This window comes from Chrysochloris asiatica, unplaced genomic scaffold, assembly GCF_000296735.1.
Source record: "Chrysochloris asiatica unplaced genomic scaffold, ChrAsi1.0 scaffold00394, whole genome shotgun sequence".
In the NCBI taxonomy this organism is placed as follows: domain Eukaryota; kingdom Metazoa; phylum Chordata; class Mammalia; order Afrosoricida; family Chrysochloridae; genus Chrysochloris; species Chrysochloris asiatica.
Genome location: NW_006408912.1, coordinates 486,450 through 508,465, shown reverse-complemented (window position 1 = coordinate 508,465; position 22,016 = coordinate 486,450). Strand labels below are relative to the sequence as shown.

The 22,016-nt window shown below is 37.1% G+C and overlaps 1 protein-coding gene across 1 annotated transcript in view; it reads left to right on the top strand.

Annotated features, from left to right (window-relative positions):
* SLC30A9 (solute carrier family 30 (zinc transporter), member 9) overlaps positions 1 to 22,016 on the top strand; it is a 145,056-nt gene that overhangs the window by 44,533 nt on the left and 78,507 nt on the right. Inside the window, exons 3-7 of the mRNA XM_006876608.1 lie at positions 1,134 to 1,193; positions 3,843 to 3,942; positions 7,319 to 7,411; positions 7,800 to 7,882; positions 20,540 to 20,598. Coding sequence (XP_006876670.1) covers positions 1,134 to 1,193; positions 3,843 to 3,942; positions 7,319 to 7,411; positions 7,800 to 7,882; positions 20,540 to 20,598 — 395 coding nt within the window. The remainder of the gene's footprint in view (positions 1 to 1,133; positions 1,194 to 3,842; positions 3,943 to 7,318; positions 7,412 to 7,799; positions 7,883 to 20,539; positions 20,599 to 22,016) is intronic.

Below are 22,016 nucleotides of genomic sequence, written 5' to 3'. Positions count from 1 at the left end.
CTTCTCTGGATAAGGTCCCACATTCCACTCATGCTCTTCTCCCTTGATGGTTCTAGGGTCCTCTGTTTATGGACTGTAAGATTAACTACTCCTCCATTTTTGATACAAAGCTTCTACCTTTACAATTGTGACAGTCACAATTAGTCATGATAACAATTACTCACTATTGAATCATAAGAATCTTATCCCCATCTCTTTTAAGCAGACCCATCTAGACAAGATGAAAACTGTTCAGTGGGGACTCTTTCTTCCCCTACGCACTCAAACTAAACCTCCTCTTGAAACCTTGTAAGCCAGTCACTCCTTGCCTTTATCACCCCCTCATTTTATGTAGCCAATCTAAGTTGCCCGTAGTCATCCTTTCTTGACTAGTGCTGCTGTTGTTAAGTGTCGTAGAGTCTGTTCTGACTCATAGCGACCCTGTATTGGGTTTCTGAGGAACAGATGATGGGTTTGAACTGCGAGCCTTGTGGGTCACAGTCCAGTGCGGATCCTACTGCGCCACACCAGTACTCTTCAGGATAGTATCTCTAAAATAGTTTTGTGGTACAAGAACCAATAAAGAGCTCTGATAGTGTGGTGGTTACGAATCAGGCTGCTAGCCTCAAGATCGGCAGTTCGAAACTACCAGCCATTCCATGGGAGAAAGATGAGGCTTTCTGCTCCCATAAAGATTTACAGCCTTGGAAACCCCGTGCAGAGTCACTATGAGTCGGAACCAACTCCACGGTATTTAACAACAACAACAACATAAGAACCAATGGTGTAATCCTTTGGTTTTTCCCAAAGAGAATTTATCTAAAGTTTCACCACGGAGTACCATGTTTATTATAGATTTATTTTGCCTTTTAAGGGAATGCCCCTCTTTCCCCAATTTTCCAAAAGACTTTAGAATGGAAGGTAAGTTTTATTAAATGCTTTTTCAGCAGCTCTTGAAATAATGCTGTGATTTTGTCCACTAATCTGTTGTGAATGAGGGCAATTAATAGATTGTGTACTGTTAACTACTAGTATATTTCTGGGATGAATCCAACTTGGTATTTGCTATATAACTTTTTTAGTCATTGCTCGATTAACAGCTAATTTGTTTAAAATGTTATAATGTAAGCATTTTAAAATTAATTTCACAGCAGAAAATATGGGCGCAGAACTCAAAGCTCCACTTATAAAGCAAGAACCTCTCCAAGTTAGAGGTAAATATATTCTTCTTTTTATTAAAGTGATGTCTTGAATAAGATATACAAAATTAGTTTATATAAAAACCTTTTTGGTTATATCGTCTAAGCGTATATAGTTCTTAGGAGCTAATGATTCATTGAATCTTCATTTACATTTTGGTCACAAATTTTGTGGTATTTGTTTTTTCTAAAGCCCAAAGAAACAAGTTGTTATTGTTGTTTAGTGCCGTTGAGTCGGTTCCGACCTATAGCGACGAAAGAGCGGTTGGTGAGCTAGAACCGCCAACCTTGCAGTTCAAATGGCTTTGCAGTCTGGCGCATTAACCCCCAGCGCCACACCAGGAGTCCTAGTGGCATATAAAAACTGTCAGTAGGTATATCATTTAAAGAAAAAGTAATGTGAATTAAGAGGTCCAGCACCTTTCAGCTATAGCTTGTTTAAGTCCATGTAGTTTGTATATTCATACCTTTTTTAACGGAGTGCTGAAGAAATCCCTGTTTTTATGGTACCCATCTCCAATGTAAATATATATGATGAATGAATACCATGACTCATTTGGACTCATTGTGTGGTTACAGCACTTACTAGCTGTGTGACCTTGAGCACTTAACTTCTCTGTGCCTTAGTTTTTTTCTCATAAGGTGGTGCTAAAAGTGGGACCTCTTTTCTTGGTGACTTGAAGATAACACATAGTAGACAGTTATAATTAAGACTAGTTGATATTGAGAATCAATAATTCATGCTAGGATAGGCCAACAGGGATTTCTAGCAACTTTGAATGGATTTCATAAACCTAATCTTTGTAAAGAGAGATATAATTTTCCTCTCTGCTCCAAAGGTGTTCATCTAGATTTTGAGTTTTAAGGTTATTGGAGTAAGGCAGTTTAGATTTATAATTCATATAGAAAGAAATCTGAATTTCCCTACATACCTGTTTTCAGAATTTTTGATTTTTATATTGAACTCTGTTTTTGAAATGTTGTTATATAGTATTGTAATTTGGCATTAGTGGTGGTTGTCTGCTGTTGCGTCAGTTCTGACTCATGTTGTCCCTGTACAGGGTTTCCATGGCTATAGATCTTCATGGGAGCGGAAAGCCTCATCTATGTATTATTTTAGTTTTCTTTTTACCCATTGTAGTGATGGATAAGGAGCTCTGGTGATGCTGTAGGATAAGCTAGTTCAGCAGGTCAAACCCACCAGCCACTCCGTGGGAGAAAGATGAGCCTTTCTGGTTCTATGAAGATTATAGCCTTAAAAATGATATATAAGGTCTCTTTGAGTTGAAATGAACTCAATGGCAATGAGTGGCGTGGTAGTGATAATTTTAGGCTCATTTTGCTCTTTCAACTTGGAATTTCAACAGAGAAGTCATAGATCGGAGAATAAAGTGACTAGGTGCCCATTTGAAACAGAGTACACTACTTCCTGTTGTTTAGCTCTGGTTCTTCAAATGTTTCTTATGTTATTTATCTATATTATGTGACTCAAAGCCTCACTTTGTAATGATATAAAAAATGTAACAAACTCTTACTGATGACAAGTGGGTATTTTGTTAGTGGTGTCTATGGCCTACATTTTCCAAACAGCTTTGGCACTTGTCAATAGGAAAATAATTTAATAGAAGACAGTCCTGGTGTAGCTGTAGGATAAGCACTTAGCTGCAAGGTCGGTTTGAACTGTAAAGTCGTTGGTTCAAATTCACCAGCCACTCCTTGGAAACCCTATACAGGGTTGCTACTAGTTGGAATCAACTTAGTGGCACTTAATGACAACAACCTGTAATAAACTTTCTGTAGTTTTTTATTTTAGTAAAAATATATATAAGAAAACACTTGCCATTTCAACCTTTCTATAAATTTTGCTCTGATAGCGTAGTGGTTACAAATCGGGCTGCGAACCTTAAGGTCAGCAGTTTGAAACTACCAGCGGCTCTGTGGGAGAAAGATGAGGCTTTCTGCTCCCGTAACGATTTACAGCCTTGGAAACACTGTACAGGGTCGCTGTGGGTCAGAACTGACTTGACGGCACATAACAACAACAACAACATAAATTTTGCTGATAAAAAATGTTCTTTAATTTGCTTCAGCTTTGCTAACATTTTGTGAAGTCACCCAGTGGGTTTCAAACTTTTTTACTTCAGCCCGCATATGAGATACATTTTACTCAATGATCTAGTGTACACATGGATTATTATATGTAACTGAAACATTTTCACAGAAAATACTCATTTTTAAGTACATACAGTACAATTTGATTACTTTCTATTTTCATGTTTTATAAAATGCTCATGTTACCCAGTTTGTAAAATACTGAACCACTCTGTAAATTTTTAATTGAAATGTCAGTTACTTTTCAGTTAGACTCTGAGCAATTTAAATTGTAATAATTCAATTTAGACAAACCAATAATAGCTATACAGGGTGTCCATTAGAAACAAAGGTTAGCACTTGGCATCAAATATGGAAATAAAAGCTAGATGCCTGCTAGGGTAATTCCATACAGTTTTGCATTAGATAGTTATTTTTTCTTGATACCATTCACTGCATAACAAAAAGGTCCGTTTTCTTTGATTCCACCTAAATTTCAGGATATGCTTATCTTGAAATGGGACTTACGTCCAAATGCATATTTGACATGTTTTCCTATGTTTTTGATTTTAGTCAAAGCAGTCCTTAAGAAGAGGGACTATGGACCAAAGTACACTCAGAATAATTTCATCACTGGAGTCAGAGCAATAAATGAGTTCTGCCTTAAATCCAGGTACAGTGGGTAATTAAAAAAAAAAAGTTTACTCTAAAGTAACCATTTCCTTTTTTAAATTGTTGTAAAAATAAATATAACACAGCATTAGCCAATACAGTGGTTTTCATGTGTATAATTTAGTGGCATCAATTACATTAGTCTTGCTTTACAGTAAGTATCATCACTAATTTTTTCCAAATTTTCCGTAACTGTAAACAGAAACTCACTACTTCCTCAACAATGTCTCCCTTTCCCGCCTTCCTTCTGCCCCTGGTAAATAACCATTTTTATCTTACTCTGTACAAGGAAGCTTCAAAAATTTTGTAGAAAATGGAATTAAAAGATCGTGAAATTTTTCCATGAACTTTTGAAGCCCCTTATTATATTGCCGGGAGAGACCTGGTAGTGGCAGTGGTTAAGTGCTAGCTGCTAACCTAGAGTATGGTAGTTCAAATCCACCAGACACTCTGAGGGAGACAGATGAGGCAATCTGCTGGCATAAAGATTGTAGGTTTGATCGCCTTAACAGAAGGGCAGTTCTCTGTTCTCTAGGGTCACTGTGAGTAGAAATTGACTTGACACTGGGTACGCATCAGCTCCCACCATCCTTATGCAAACACTTTCCCCACTGCATCCTTTCTGAAGTGAAGAAACATTTTTATTTAGTCAAAATGTTCAAATTGTTAGTTTGCTAAACTAAATTCTGCCTCCACAAGAACTTTTACCATCTTTCTCTGCTTAAACGCACACTGACAAGTTCTCTAAAACCTCTCTATCACACAGGACCTTCATAATGAGTTTTAGTGCTATGTTAATGACATGTAAAATTCCTATAAAGTTTATGTATACTAGTATGTTTGACTGGAAGTGTTTTTTTTCTCTTTTGGATAGGAGGGTTGAGTACTTAGTTTAGGTACATTTATATTCATACTCCAACTGTGGTCACTGTGTTGCGTTTGCTTCTTTCTGGTATCTTTTATTATTAATTTATTTATCATAGAGGCTTATTGAAATTGTATGTTAATGTATTTGTGACAAATGTATTGATTAAATTAATAATTGTGGCAAATCATTAATGTCAGAAAATGTAAACTGTACCTAGAATAGCTCTATTTATGTGGAAGATTTCTTGCTAATTAGAGAAGTCAGATGAGCCAGGCCTTTTTCTCTCCTTCCTGATGGTCACATCTTCCATGGTATATTATTAAGAAATGAGGATTGTTATAATTAATCCATGTTTTAGCTTTCATAGAACAGCAGCCAAGAAAACTGAGGCAAAGCTGTAATCTAGTCAAACCTGTTTTACATAGATTATTTCTTTGAGTTCTCACGAAAATGCTGTAAATTGAGTCATAGAGTGCTGCTTCTGAATTGTAAAGCAGAAAACACAGTACAGATGTTAATGACTGGACCCAGCCAGTTAGTGAGTCAGCCTGTGACAGAATACATATCTCTTGATATGAGGTAGATAATTTTTACTAAATTATAATAATTCGTGATTTTTTTTTTTAAATGCAGGTTTCATTTCTAGAATTTAGTAAATTTCCAGAGTCCCTGGGTGATGCAAACAGTTAACATAGTTGGCTGCTAACTGAAAGGTTGGCTTTCTGAGTCCATCTAGAGGTTCCTTGGAAGAAAGACTTGATGGTATACTTCTACAAAACCAGTCACTGAAAACCCTTTGGAGCAAAGTTTGACACATTTGGGGTCCCCATGAGTCAGGATTAATTCAGTGACACTTCGGATTTTAGTAATGCATAATCACCAGTTTTATACTTAAAGGCCTCTTCATTGCTATTACAGAGTTTCTTGAGGAAGAACAATGAACAAACATAGAAGGACTGTTTAGCAGCGACTTGATAATGAAGCTGTTAACCTTTCACAATTTTAATAGGAAAATAGTGTGGAATTGACATTTACCCTTTGTAATTTGATACTAAGGAATATGTATTACCACTTAGTATCAACCTGGATATAAACAAATGTGGTCAATTTATTTATATTCTTGAATAGAGAAATAATGCTCTAATCCATGTTCTTTCCACTTTTCACCTTTTGCTTTTACATAAAAGATTGCAACATTATATTTGTAACATAAAAACAGTCAGGAGGGAATTGAATCTCTCTACATGTTATAGTATCTATACTGAACAACCAGAAGAGTTTGATTTTTTCACTGTTTGAAGACCAATTTCTGTGTATAAAATGCCACCTTTTAAACTTACCTTGAAAGATTATTCAGATCTATATTCATTTTAAAAAACAACATTTTATTGTGGTTTAGGTGAAAGTTTACATAGCAAATTAGTTTTCCATGCAGCAGTTCACACATAGAATGTTCCATGATATTGGTTGTGATCCCCATAATGTGTTAGTACTCTCCTCATTTCTACTCTGGGCTCCCCGTTTCCATTCCTCCTTTTCTCCTGTCACTCCTTACCTTCACATCTTTGCTTTTGGTCAGGTGTTGCCCTTTTGAGCTCTTATGATTGGTTATTCTAAAGAGAATATTCCTGTTAGGTTGTTTATATTATGGCCCAGTCTGTTAGCTGAAAGATGGTCTTTAGGAGTGGTGTCAGTTCTACGTTAGATTGTTTTAGGGCAATAATCTCATGAATTTCTCCAATAAGTCTGTCCTTTTACATGAATATGAATTTTGTTGTACATCATTCACCTACTCTAACTGAGACCTTCTAATGTGTCCCTAGTCAGAACAGTCTGTAGTGGTAGTGGATATCAACTAGTTCTGGGCTTAGGTTAAAGGAGGCTGTGATTTATGTGGGTCACTATTCTTGTGGTCTCATTGCTTCCTTGAATCTTTTGTTTTCTTCATTTTCTTTGCTGTCTGCAGATGGGAAGAGACCAGTAGTTTTATTTTAGATGGTTGCTTGCAACCCCAGATGCTACTTAACCAAATGTAGAACGTTATCTTTATGAATTATGTTGTTGTTGTGAAGTGTTGTTGTTGTTAGGTGCTGTTGAGTCGATTCTGACCCATAGCGGCCCTGTTTGGGGTTTCCAAAGAACAGCTGGTGAGCTTGAACCACTGACCTTGCAGTTCAAACGATTTTGCAGTCTGACGCATTAGCCCACAGCGCCCCACCAGGGCTTCTTATATTATGCCAAATAACCTAGATATCCCCTGAGACTATTTCCATAGCCTTCAAGTTAGTAGCTCAGTCCCATGAGGTGTTTGATTATGTTTAAGAGGTTTCCATAACTGTGCCCATGTGCTCTGTTTATGTGTGTGGATATGCATGCAGATCTATATTCTTTTAAGATAAGGATCAGTGGATTTGCTTATTTTCTGTACCATAACTCAGCAGCCCTTTTTAAGTTCATAAGCTATATGAGACTTAGACTCCCTAAATAAATGCAACATGTTCCTTTCCAGTGATCTAGAACAACTTCGAAAAATCAGGCGACGAAGCCCCCATGAAGATACTGAGTCCTTTACTGTCTACTTGAGATCAGATGTGGAGGCAAAGTAAGGATATATTTCTTTTGGAATAAAAGTACAACTCAGTTTTATGATTAATGAAAACACATTTAATTTAGACAATTTTTTAAAACTAGAGAATTTTTACACTTATAGATTTGTTTATCTAGATCTTACTGGTATGTTCTAGTTAAATAACTTATAGGAAAACTGGTGTTGAATTTACTTTTATGTTTAGATTTACTTTAGGAAATTTTTCAAATATTTTATATTTTCCCTAAAAGTCATTATGCTTCATTGTAAAGTCTTCAGAGTTATTGGATTTTACAGCCAATTATTAAAGATAATGTAATCTATAAAGTAATTTATATTTAAATATAATTATAATGAAGTGATTAAAGTCATTCATTGTTGGTGGCCATGTGTGTATGTACAGATCTTTGGAAGTTTGGGGAAGCCCTGAAGCTCTTGCCAGAGAGAAAAAACTTCGTAAAGAAGCAGAAATAGAATACAGAGAACGTAAGTATATTCAATTTAAAGCTGAGGTTATTGAAAAGTAACTCAAGAACTGTGCCTATAATAATTATGTACTCCATAGAGGGTCGCCGGAGTCCTTGTGTGGTGCTGTAGTATGAACATTTGATTGCTAACCACAAGGTTGGTGATTCAGACCCATCAGCTGCTCCTCAGAAACCCCATATTGGGTTGTTATGAGTCAGAACTGACTCAGTGGCATTTAACAACAGCAACATAGGGTCTCAGTGGCAGTGGGTTCAGTTTGGGTTTGGTTTAGTGCTTGTATGGGGCTCTGATGGTGAAGTGCTCAGCTGCTAACTGAGAAGTCTGCAGTTCAAACCCATCAGCTACTCCAAGGGAGAAAAATGTGACAGTCTGCTTGCATAAAGGTTTACAGCCCAGGATCCCTATGGAGCAATTGTGCTTTGTCCTGTAGGGCACCATCAGTCTGAATTGACTTGACAGCAATGGGTTTGGTGTGGATACTTGGACTTCTTTGATTCTAGCAAATATCAGTTTCCATTTTGGGGATCAGTTATATAACACTGATTTTTTTTTTTTTTTCCCTCCTCTATAGCTTTTAAAAAGGAGCTCTGGTAGTGTCGTGGTTATGAATCGGGCTGCTAATGTTACGGTCAGCAGTTCAAAACCACCAACTGTTTCCGCAGGAGAAAGATGAGGCTTTTTGCTCCCATAATGCTTTGTAGCTTCGTAAACCCTGTACAGGCTCGCTATGAGTCTGAACTGACTCCAGGCACATAACAACAACAACATAGCTTTTTTAAAAGTCCTGTTGTGGTCCTGTAGGATAAACACTGGACTGCTAACTGTGCTGACATCAAGGTTGGCAGTTCAGAACCGCTAGATACTCTCAGACATAACTATGCAGGGTTGCTATGAGTCAGAACTGACTGGGCAGCACACTTCACAACAACAATGTAGCCTTTTCTTTTTTACACTTTTTGTTGTGAATTGAGTGGAGGTCTATAGACATTCAACAAGTCATGCACTTTGTTTCATCTCAATGATTGCAATCCCCTCCCTGCAACAACAGTTATCCTGCTTTCTCCTTGTGATTCCTATTTGCATTCCACCCACCTTCACTAGGCTTCTTGTGTGATCCCTTTCAATGCAAGTGGTAGTGGTAACTGGAACCATCAAATTCTTCTGGTGTGAAAGTCATGGAGACTGATGTTCACATTTTCCATGAGTCCAGCGGACTGATGCCAAGCCTCTTCAATTTTTACCACTCTTCTTTGTTTCTCATATGTAGAGACCAGTAGCTGCACCTTAGACAACAGCTATGAGCTTTTAGATTCCCACACACTATTCACCCAGGCAGGATGTAGAACTCTGTCTTTGTGGTCTCCGTTAGGCCAACTGACCCATTGCCATAAGATATTTGATAATATCTAGGAAGTTTTCATCATTTCATTTGCTTGCTGTATGCTCCACCACATATCTTCCTTCAAACTCGAATATATTTGTGGTACATGTGCGTGTGTGTGTGTGTGTGTGTGTGTGTATATATACATATCATTCTTCCTCCCTTACCCATTCAGCCTGTGTCGTGATCCACGTATCTATGCACAGAACACTGTTGTTCACAGGTTATGTATATATCACTGTTTACTTCTATCCCCTTTAGCCCGTGCATAGTCTTCACCTATGATTATTGTTTATTTGCCATCTTTCTCCTTCTTATATATTGCCCTTCCTGTCACCCAAGCTAACATGTGTCCTCCCTCCCACTCCTGGTAACCTCAAAGAAGTTTCTTTTATTCTGGAATCCTTTTCTTAAACTTTTAAAATAATGGTCTTGTACAACACTTGTCCTTTTGCGATGGACTAATTTTACTCAGCATAACGTCCTCCAGGTTCATCCATATGATGAGGTGTTTTGTAGATTCATCGTTATTCTTCAAAGTTGCCTAGTATTCCATTGTGTTTATGTACCCAAGTTTGTTTATCCATTCTTCCATTGATGGACATTTAGGCTTTAAGTAAAGTAGCTCTGGTAGTGTACTGGATTGCACTACCAGTTGTCTGAGCAGCTAAGTGCAGGTCAGTAGTTTGAATCTACCAGCCACTTTTCAGGAGAAAGATGAGGCTTTCTGTTCCTGTAAAGATTTGCAGCCTGAGAAACCCTATACAGGGTCGCTATGAGTCAGAACCAACTCCATGGCACATAATTAATAGTTAGGGTTCTGTGTCAATTTGACTAGACCAGGATTCCCATGGTTTAGCAGTTAAGATGTGCTTATTCATATGGTGTTTAAACCAAATACAGGCATAGTTAATTCTATGTGATGATGGCTATGAGCAGCCAATCAAATGAAAGGATGTTTCCTTTGGAATTGGCCTGCTCCCAATATAATGGACACATGGGAAAGGTTCTCTCTCTCTCTTCCACTGAGGACCTGGAACTCTGCAATTATAACCCATTTCCTTGGTAATAAACTTATCTTTGTTTATATGTAACTATACATATACTTATTATAAATTAATGTGCAAAGACTGGAGTTAGAAAACCAAAAGGGAAGAACAAAGAACACAGCATTTCTCAAGCTGAGGGAACTGAAGAAAAAATTCAAGCCTCGACTTGTAGTACTGAAGGATTCTCTCGGCAAAATATTGAATGACCCAGAAAGCATCAAAAGAAGATGGAAGTAATATACAGAGTCACCATACAAAAAGAGATGGCAGTGTTCAACAATTTCAAGAGGTAGCATATGATCAAGAGCCAGTGATCCTGAAGGAAGAAGTCCAAGGTGCATTGACGGCATTGGTGTACAACAAGGCATTGATGGAATACACATTGAAACCTTTCAACAAACTGATGTGGCACTGGAGACACTCACTCATCTATGCCAAGAAATTTAGAAGACAACCTACCTGGCCAACTGACTGGAAGAAATCTATATTTGTGCCCATTTAAAAGAGAGGCGACCCAACAGAATGTGGAAATCTTTGGACATTATGATTGATAACCCATGTGAGTAAAATGAAGTTTTACTTAAGGTAATTCAAAAACAGCTGCAAACATACATTTACGGAGAACTTCCATAGGTTCAAGCCAGATACAGAAGAGGACATGGAACGAGGGATATCGTTGCTGACGTTAGATGTATCTTGGTTTAAAGTAGAGAGTACCAGAAAGATGTTTACCTGTGCTTTAGTGACTATGCAGAGGCTTTTGATTGTGTAGATCATGACAAGCTATGGACAACATTGTGAAGTATGAGTATTCTGGAACACTTAATTGTGTTCATGAGGAAGCTGTACCTGGACCAAGAGGCAGTTGTTCGAACAGAACAAGGCAACACCAGATGGTTTAAAATTAGGAAAGATGTGTGCCAGGGTTGTATTCTTTCACCATACTTACACAGTCTGTATGCTGAGCAAATAATCTGAGAACCTGGATTATATGAAGAAAAACGTGGCATCAGCATTGGAGGAAGACTCATTAACAACCTGTGGTGTGCAGATGATACAACCTTGCTTGCTGAAAGTGAAGAGGACTCGAAACATTTACTGATGAAGATCAAAGAACACAGCCTTCGGTATGGATTGCATCTCAATGTCAAGAAAACAAAAATCCTCACCACTGGACCAATAAACAACATTCATATCAATGGAGAAAAGATTAAAGTTGTCAAAGTCTTCATTTTGCTTGGATCAACCATCAATACTCATGGAAGCAGCAGTCAAGAAATCAAACATCATGTTGCATTAGGCAAATCTGCTGTACAAGACTCATCTAAAGTGTTGAAGAGCAAAGATGTCAGTTTGAAGTCTAAGGTTCACCTGACCCAAGCCGTATACATGGTTCATATGCATGTAGAAGTTGTACAATAAATGAGGAAGACCATAGAAGAACTGCTGCATTTGAGTTACGGTTTTAAAGGAGAATATTCAACGTACTGTAGACTGCAAAAGAACAAATAAATCTGTGTTGGAAGAAATCCAGCCAGATGGAAGCCAAACTGTCCAAACTTTGTCTCTCATACTTTGGACATATCAGTTGGGACCAATAACTGGAGAAGGATATCATGTTGGTAAATTGGAAGCTCACAGAAAAAGAGGAATACCCCCAACGATATGGATTTGAACAGTGGTGGCAGTGATGGGTTCAGGCGTAGCAGTGATTATGAGGTTTATGTCCAGTGCCCATTTTTTAAATTGTCTTTTTCTTGTAGAGATATTGTCTATAAATTCTAAACATTATCCCCTTGTCTCATATGTCAGTGCAAAGAATATTTTCCCAGACTGTGGGCTCCCTTTTTACTCTTTTGATGAAGTGTTTTGATGCACATAAGTTTCTAATTTTTAGGAGATCCCAGTCATCTATTTTGTCTTTTACTGTTTATATGGTTTTTGTAATTTTTAATAGTGTCTGTATGCTATGTTTAGAGCTCCTAAGTTTGCCCCTATTTTTCGTTGGTGATCTTCATAGTTCTTAAGTTTTACATTTAGATCTTTAATACATGTTGAGTTATTTTATATATTGTCTGAGATATGGGCCATGTTTCATTTTTCTGCAAATGAATTTCCAGTTTTGCCAGCACTATTTGTTGAAGAAACCATCTCTTCCCCCAGTTAATGTGTTTTGACACTTTGTCAAAGATCAGTTGACTGTATATATGTGGACGGGTTTACTTCTGGGTTCTCAGTTGTGTTTCATTGATCTATGTATCTTTTCTAGTACCAGTACCAGGCTGTTTTGACCACTGTGGCTGTATAGCAATTTAGAGATCAGGGAGTGAGTGGCCTCTCCGTATTTGTTGTTTCTTCATAGGCAGTTCTTTACTTATTTAAGGTCTCTTTCCTTTCCAGATGAAGTTCATGATCACTTTTTTCAGTTCTTTAAAAATGATGTCGGAATCTACATCTATAGATTGCTTTGGGTAGTGCGTACATTTTCACAGTGTTAAGTTTTCCTGTGCATCAGCATGGCATGTTCGTCATTTTTGTAAATCTCTTAGTTTCTTGTAGTAGTGTTTTATAGTTTTCTTTGTATAGGTCTTTTATTTCTCTGGTTAGATTTACTCTTAAATATTTCACCTTTTGGGTGGCTATTTTAAATGGTATTGTTTTCCTTACTTTCTTTTTGAAATTGTCTTCATTAGTATAGAGGTTTCCAATTAATTTTTGTGTATTGATCTTGTACCTTACTACTTTACTGAACCTTTCAATGAGTTCTAATAATTGTCTTGCTAAGTGTTTGTGATTTTCTATTTATAGGACCAGATCATATGGAAATAGAGTTTTACATTGTCTTTGTCAATTTGGATGCTTTTGATTTCCCTTTCTTGCTTTATATATCTGGCTAAGACTTCCAACATAATATTAAAGAAAGAGCATCCTTGTCTGGTTCCTGTTTGCAAAGGGAGTGCTTTCAGTTTCTTTCCATTGAAAGTAATTTTGGCAAGCTGTTGCTTTTGTATGTTGTTGTTGCTCTTGTTAGGTGCCATTGAGTCAGTACTGACTCATAGCGACCCTATGCACAATAGAACGAAACACTGCCCGGTCCTGGGCCAACCTCACAATTGTTGCCATGCTTGATTGAGCTCATTGATGTTGCCACTTTGCCAATTCATCTTGCTGGGGGTCTTCCTCTTTTTCTCTGACCCTCCACCTTACTAAATATGATATCCTTCTCCAGCAACTGGTCCCTTCTGACAATACGTCTGAAGTATGATAGACAAATTTTGGCCATCCTGGCCTCAAAGGAGCACTCTAGCTGCACTTCTTCCAATACAGATTTGTTTGTTTTTTTTGGCAGCCCATGGTACTTTTATAATTCTCCTCCAACACCATAACTCAAAGCATCAATTCTTCTATGGTCTTCCTTATTCACTGTCCAGCTTTCGCATGCATATGAGGTTATTGAAAATATCATGGCTTGGGTCAGACACACCTTAGTCATCAAACTGACATCTCTGCTCTTCAACACTTTAAAAAGGTCTTTGTGCGGCAGATTTGCCTAATGCAATATGTCATTTGATCTCTTGACTGCTGCTTCCGTGAGTGTTGATAGTTGATCCAAGAAGAATGAAGTCCTAGACAACTTCAATCTTTTTTCCGTTGATAAGAACATTGATTATTGGTCCAGTGGTGAGGATTTTTGTTTTCTTGACATTGAGGTGCAATCCATACCAAAGACTGCGGTCTTTGATCTTCATAAGTAAGTATTTAAGTCCTCTTCTCTTTCAGCAAGCAAGGTTGTATTATCTGCATATCGCAGGTTGTTGTTAATGATTTTTTCTCCAATCCTACTGCCATGTTTTTCTTCATATAACCCAGCTTCTTGGATTATTTGTTCAGCATACAGGTTGAATAAGTATGGTGAAAGAATACAACCCTGTTGCACACCTTTCTTAATTTTAAAGCATTCAGTGTTCCCATGTTCTCTTCAAACACTGGCTCTTGGTCTATGTACAGGTTCCTCATGAGCACAATTAAGTGTTCTGTAATACTCATACTTTGCAATGTTTTCCATAGCTTGTCATGATTTACACAATCGAAAGCCTTTGTGTAGTTACTAAAGCACGGGTAAACATCTTTTTGGTATTCTCTGCTTTCAGCCAAGAGCCAATGGACATCAGCAGTGATATATCCCTCATTCCATGTCCTCTTCTGAATGTGGCTTGAACCTGTGGAAGTTCTCTGTCAATGTATGATTGTAGCCGTTTCTGTATTACCTTTAGTAAAACATTACTCACATGAGATATCAGACAGATTGTCCGATGATTTCCGCATTCCATTGGGTCACCTCTCTTTGGAATGGGCATAAATATGGATCTCTTCCAATCAGTCGGCCAGATAGTTGTCTTCCAAATTTCTTGGCAGATTTAAATTTTTATTCCATCAATTTCTGGTGCCTTGTTCTTTGCCAAATTCTTCAGTGAATCTTATGCTCTTAATTATGTTGAGGAATTTCCTTTCAAATCCTACTTTGTTTAGTGTTTTTATAAAAAATGGGTGTGTTGGATTTTGTCAAATGTCTTTTCTGCATCCATAGTTATGATCAGGTGGTTCTTTTCCTCTTCTTTTTTTATAGGGTGGATACACTGATTGTTTTTGTAATACTGAACCATCTTTGCATCACTTATGTGAATCCCACTTGATTATGACGTATTATTTTTTAGATATGAGCAATGCATCTTTTTTTTTTTTTTTACATCATATCTTTTTAAAGATGATATAAGGACGAGAAGTTGTAGTTATAGTTGTTTGAGACATATGAATACTAAAATTATGGTCTGATTTCAGGATTGTGTTTGTTTTAAAAGTCAAAGAACAGACAAATTTTGCTTTCTTAGGGAAATAATTAATTCACCCTCCACGTTTCCATAATTAATTGTTTCATTGGATGATTATCAAGCACCTACTGTGTACCAGAAGCTGTACTTAGTGCTCAGGCCTTAGGTGCAAACATGACTCTGAAGGGCCCTAACAATCCACGGTTTTAGTGATAGAGCTACCTTTATAGAATTGTCATTTTAGATTAATGGGAAACGTGTATTTTAGATAATTTTTATTTATTAATATATATATTTATTGGTGAGAAAAGTGATATATGCTTATGATTAAAATGGAATACAGGAATATATTGGCAGTGAGATGGGGCATCTTGTAATGATAGAACTGGTCTGACACACTGCGGTGGATGTTGACAGATCTTTTGGCTTATTAGTGGTCTTCTCAGTAAGATGAAGAGATCTTTGTTTGCAGCTTTCTGGTATTTTGTTTTGAGATGAAAGATGACAAAAATGATGCCTGCAAGAATTCTCAGTCTCTGACATGAAAACATTTTCCCCACTGAGGCTGTAAGCCTCCTGCTTGCATGCTATACATCCCCAATACAGGTAACAATGGCTGTTCAACAGCTTGTTGTCCTCAAATAAAGACATAATTCCAATGCTGCTAATCCTGGACTTGGATGAAGTTTGGGTTCTGGGGCAGAGGCGGATGGGTGAGGATGGGGCGGGCTGGTGTGGCTGCTGCTGCCATGGAGTGTGTGAGGAGTACCAGTGCCATCCGAGTTCCACACCCAGCAACCTTGAAGCTGGGGAGCATGAGGTGGAGCAGCCGGCCCGCTGGTGCCCTTGGGGACCACGGGGAGTACACAGGGCCAAGGGCCGCTGTCTAGCCATCGAACTCTTAGATTGCCCTTTTAAAATTGATTTACAGATCTTTTTGTGGATATTAATTTAGTTTTCAACAATTTTGTTTCACTAACCTCCCACCCTACTGGATTATTTTGAAACCAATCCCAGACATGGTATTTCGCTTGTAAATATTTCATTTTATAACATAATGTTTGTTAGTCAATTCTTGTGGTAATAATGGGTTAGCTGTTTTAGAAAAGCTAGATATCTGCCACCTGCAGTGGCTTGTCAAGTTAAGTGCCATCGAGTATTGTCAGAGAATTGTCAACCTTGTGGTTCTCAGTCCAGTGCTGATCCTACAGCACTACACCAGAAGTCCCAGTCCCTAGAGTCTCCGAATTCCTTTAGGTTGACCTTGACTGAAAGTGTAGGGTGCCCGTTTTTTGTTTTTGTTCAGCCTTTATTAAACAAGATTGAAGCCAAGCCTTAGAGTATAAACTCCTTTAAAAAAAAACCCAGCTGTATGGTAAACAGTGATTCAATTCTTAATGACTTTTAATTATATGGTGTAGGTGTTCTTCTATAGCTTTAATTCAGGCAAAGAAATTTAGTAGCTTTTTGTTGATTCTTCATTTCCAAGTTAATGGATCATTTCTTGGCAAAATCGAAAATGTCACATCCGTTTCTGGTTAATCTAGTCAGGAGTTATAAGGAACATTTTTGGGATTCTTATAGGCCTGGAATATATGAGTATAATAGTAAGTAACTACATATTGAACAAGTGTAGATTTCCTTACATATTACAAATCTATTATGTCATCATTTAGGCATTTTGAAAAGTATCAAGGGGAGCTCAGTAAACCCTAGTAACAGAGGGCTTTAAACCTCTTAAAAGAAGCAAACAGTTGTTAACTGCTCTTATCTACAGTCTAAAGAGATCTACATATAAATCCACTGCAGTGAGATAGTCACTTTCAGTGGAAGAAACACATACTGGAATCAGGGTGCCCTGGAAACCTTGGTATTGCTGTTAAGTTAATATTGTTCTAATGTAGAGTGTATTCCTTTGGGAAATTACAAGCTCCCACAGCAGTTATCATATGGTTACTCTGGAGAATGGATATGGTAATATGCAGGATTAAAGTGGAAATTGAGGTGTTGCTATCTATGAAAACATGTACATTTTTTTCTTTGACAGTCAGGTTTACTCCACTTTCGTCAGTTAAATGACAGAAATATGTAATTGAGTGCCCTTAGATTTCCCAGAGGAGCATAGTTACTGTGGTTCCCTTTTAAATTAGATAAGACATTTTCTTTTCTAGTGCTCATATTCCTTGTAATGTTGATTTTTATCAGTATTAGGAAATGGCTAGGCTTGCTTAGGATTTGAGGGGTTAGTAAATTTGGACTTATATTGCTGTTGGAAGCCCATATAGTTGTTCCTTAATCACCTAAATTTAGTGATGTGATTTCTTTCTTTTATTTAATCTTCCTTTGGGTCCCTGATAGTGTTCTACAAGTTGCTGTATTTCTCATAAATTGAATTAACTTCCATTGTTTCCTAATTATTCTTGTCATTCTATTTTTGTTTCAAGGCCCTTGGTAAAGAGATAATAGAGGACTGCATCTATATCAGAGTCAGTGCCCACATACTGATTAATTCTAGCAAGTCCTTTTGTTTTAGTTTTGGAACTTATTCTAACCGATCTTAGAATGTGGAGCAGAGAGGGAGACTTCATGGATCGCTTATAGAAACTATGTGCTTGACTCTTACTAAACTTTTGTTGATGCTGTGGAACCCATCTTCAGTGGCTGGGTTTGACAAACTATGGCCTATGAAATTCTTAAGAAAACCAAAAAACCCAAGCCATATTCATTAACTCTCTCCTTTCATTGACACTATACATACTTTTCTGCACTTTTTCACTTTACTATAGGTACTGGGGAGCATTCTATAGCAACAGATAGACATTCCTAATTCCTTTTGTAATATTCCATGTTTTATGTTGTTATTTGGTGTCATTAAATTGGTTCTGACTCTTAGTGACCCAATGTACAACAGAATGAAACACTTTCTAGTCATGTACCATCCTCATAATGCTATGTTTGAGCCCATTGTTGTAGCTGCTGTATCAATCCATCTTATTGAGAATCTTCTTCTTTTGACTGACTCTCGACCCTACCACGCAGGATGGCCTTTCTCCAGGGACTAGGCCATCCTGATAACATATCCAAAGTATGTGAGACGAAGTCTCAACATCTATACTTCTAAGGAGCATGCTGACAGTATTTCTTCCAAGACAGATTTATTCATTCTTCTGGCAATCCTTAGGTATAGTCAATATTCTTTACGAACACTATAATTCAAATGCATCAATTTTTCTGTCTTCCTTATTCATTGTCCATATTTTCCATGCTTATGAGGTGATTGAGAACGTCATCACTTGCATCCCATGTAACTTAGTCCTCAAAATAATAACTTTGCTTTTTGACACTTTAAAAAGGTCTTTTGCAGCAGATTTGCCGGGGCAGTATGCCTTTTGATTTCATTAGTACTGCTCTCATGGGCATTGATTGTGAAGTCAAGTAAAATGAAATCTTTGACTACTTCATTCTCTTCTTCATTTATCATGATGTTGCTTGTTGGTCTAGTTGTGAGGAGTTCTTTCTTTCTTGCTTTTTTTTTTTTTTTTAACATTAAGTTGTAATCCATACCGATGTCTGTAACCTTTGATCTTCATCAGTACCTGCTTCAAGTCCTTTTCATTTTCATTAAGCAAGGTTGTATCATCTGCGTGTCACAGTTTGTTAATGAGCCGTCCTCCAATGCTGATGCTGTGTTACTTTTCAGATAATCCTGCTTCTTGGATTACTAGTTCTGTATACAGATTAACTGAGTATGGTGAAATGACACAACATGGACAGACACTTTCCTGATGTGAACCATACACTGTCCTTTGTTTTTTTTCATATGGCTGCCTTGGTCTACCTATAAGTTCTGTATAAGCATATTAAAGTATTTAAAAATTCTTATTCTTCACAACTCATACTTAATTTTTTTATGATCCATATATTTGTATAGTCTATGAAATCATCGGACAATACAGGTAATACAGAAATGGCTGCAAGCATACATTGTCAGAGAACTTCCAGAGGTTCAAGCCGGTTTCAGAAGAGGCTGTGGAATAAGGGATATCATTACTGATGTACGGTTTACCTGTGCTTTATTGACTATGCAAGGCTTTGGACAACATTGTGAAGTATGAGTATTCCAGAACACTTAATTGTGCTCATGAGGAATCTGTACCTGGACTACGAGACAGTTGTTCGAACAGAACATGGGAACACTGAATGTTTTAAAATTGGGAAAGGTGTGCGACAAGGTTGTGTTCTTTCACCATACTTATTCAACCTGTATGCTGAGCAAATAATACGAGAAGCTGGGTTCTATGAAGAAAAACGTGGTGGCAGGATTGGAGGAAGACTCATTAACAACGTGCAATATGCAGATGATACAATCTTGCTTGCTGAAAGTGAAGATGACTTAAAACATTTACTGATGAAGATCAAAGAGCACAGCCTTTGGTATGGATTGCATCTCAATGTCAAGAAAACAAAAATCCTCACCACTGGCCCAATAAACAACATTCTTATCATTCTTCTTGGATCAACTATCCACACTCATGGAAGCAGCAGTCAAAAAATCAAATGACGTATTGCATTAGGCAAATCTGCTGCACAAGACCTTTTTAAAATGTTGAAGAGCAAAGATATCAGCTTGGGGACTAAGGTGTGCCTGACCCAAGTAATGGTATTTTCCATAACCTCATATGCATATGAAAGCTGGTATTCTCTGGTTTCAGACAATATCCATCTGACATCAGCAGGGTTATCCCTGGTTGCATGACCACTTCTGAATCTGGCTTGAGTTTTTTTGGTAGTTCCTGTCAATATACTGCTACAGCCAATTTTGAATTATCTTCAGCAAAATGTTACTTGTGCATCATATTAATAATGATACCCACCCAACCCAGTGCCATTTTGTTGACTCTGACTTACATTGACCCTGTATAGTGTTCTCAAGGCTGTAATTCTGTACAGGCACAGAAAGCCACATTTTTCTCTAATCAAAGCTGGTGGGTTTGACATGCTGACCTATGGTTAGCAGTCCAGTGTTTATTTTTTTGCTATTAAAATACTGATATGATGACTAGCTTTATACATACGGGCATCACTTTAAATACAAAAATTTGAGAAAGCAAAGTAATATAAGTAGAATAAATTTTTACTTTTTTAATCTTTGAGCTAAAATGTGAAGGATTGGTTCTGTGTATAGGTTAAATAATTCATATGTTGTAGTCAATGCTGAGAATAAAGTTTCCTTAAACTCCTTTTATTGCAAATCTAGAATTCTATAATAGCTTGCTATTTTTGCTGGTAGCTAGTAGAGCATATTTAGCATAGTCTTAAAGAGAATAATTATGTTAATCTAAAATGTGACTGATAAGAATATGTATGAGGTAAACTTGTATTTCTTTTTTTATAGGGCTATTTAGAAACCAAAAAATACTAAGAGAATATAGAGACTTCCTGGGAAACACCAAGGTAAGGATATTGTTCTAACAGGTATGTGTGCATCTGTTACACTGCAAAATTTCAGTAACCATTCATTGTGAAATTCTGCACATCAAGGATTCTAACCTAAGTTGTTTTAAACACATTGTAATTTTCTGAATTATCTGATTTTTAGGAAAAAATTTAAAATTGAATTGGGATATGAGTTTTTAAAGTTATAACTCTGCCATGAACCATAAGCATGCAGATCAAGATGTAGGAGAAGATTTTATTTTCAACAAGATTTAGCTCTCTCATATACATCCTTAATTTAATTGTCCTCTTGTCTACTGCTAATCTTGGCTAAACCTTCAAACTGGCAACTTCGTCTGTACCCAGGAATTTAGCCCTTAAGAAGAAAATTTCACAGTTATTCTGCCTGATCTCTCTTTATTATATGACAATAAAAAATGAATCGGCACTCAATATCACCTTTCAGTTTTGTTAAACTTATTTCCCTCATTTATTGTGAGAAAATTTTTACATACCCTTTTCTTCTTCTTCAAGCTTTCTGTGGCCTCATTCTCTCCTCTTCAACTGAAGATCATACTGCATAGTTTGTTGAAAGAAATTATACTTAATCTGATAAAACTACTTTATCTTTTTTAATCACCAAATTCACAAACTTATCCAAGATATCTGTGCCAAAAGACTGCTTTCATTTCTGTCAGCATTTAATTGTGCCTCTGTTCAAATATACACATATACAATTAGACCTTCTCTTTTCTCATTTGCATCCCTCTCGTGTATGGGCCCTTTATTTCTTTAGTCATCTCTCTTTTTCATGCATTGTGTAGTTCTCCCTCATGATTGAATTATTGCCGTCAGTCTACAAACATGCTTTACTATAACTTACCTTAAGAATCCTGTGCTCCGTGGTTCTTGCAAGTACTGTCACGTTTCTGCTTCCTTGTTTTTTAACACTTTTTACAAAAGTTACACTCATTGCCTTATTGCCTTATTCTCTTTTGAGCCCACTCCAATTGGACTTTCATCCCCACCACTCCTGTAAAATGACCCCTACCATAATCATCACCACCTCCAAGACACTAAGCAGTCCAATATCAGAGTTGACTTTAGATTTAGCTTAGAGGGAATCTCCCATCAAGAAGTTAATGCAATATAGGGGAAAATGCTACCTATTCAATATGTTTCCTCTGTAAGTGGTATTTAAGACACTGCTCACTTCTTGCAAAACTTACTTGTTAGCAATGGTGACAGCTGTGGTCCCATCGTATTTGATTTTTATTTTCTTTCACATCCATTCAGAACCTCTGAATTTTCTTTTCCTCTTTGGGCCTTGTGTTTCTGTCATCCCAGACCTGCACTGAAGATGTAGACTCTCTTTAGTAATGCAGCACTATAGGATAAGCACTGGACTGCAAACCACAACGTGTGTGTGTGTGTGT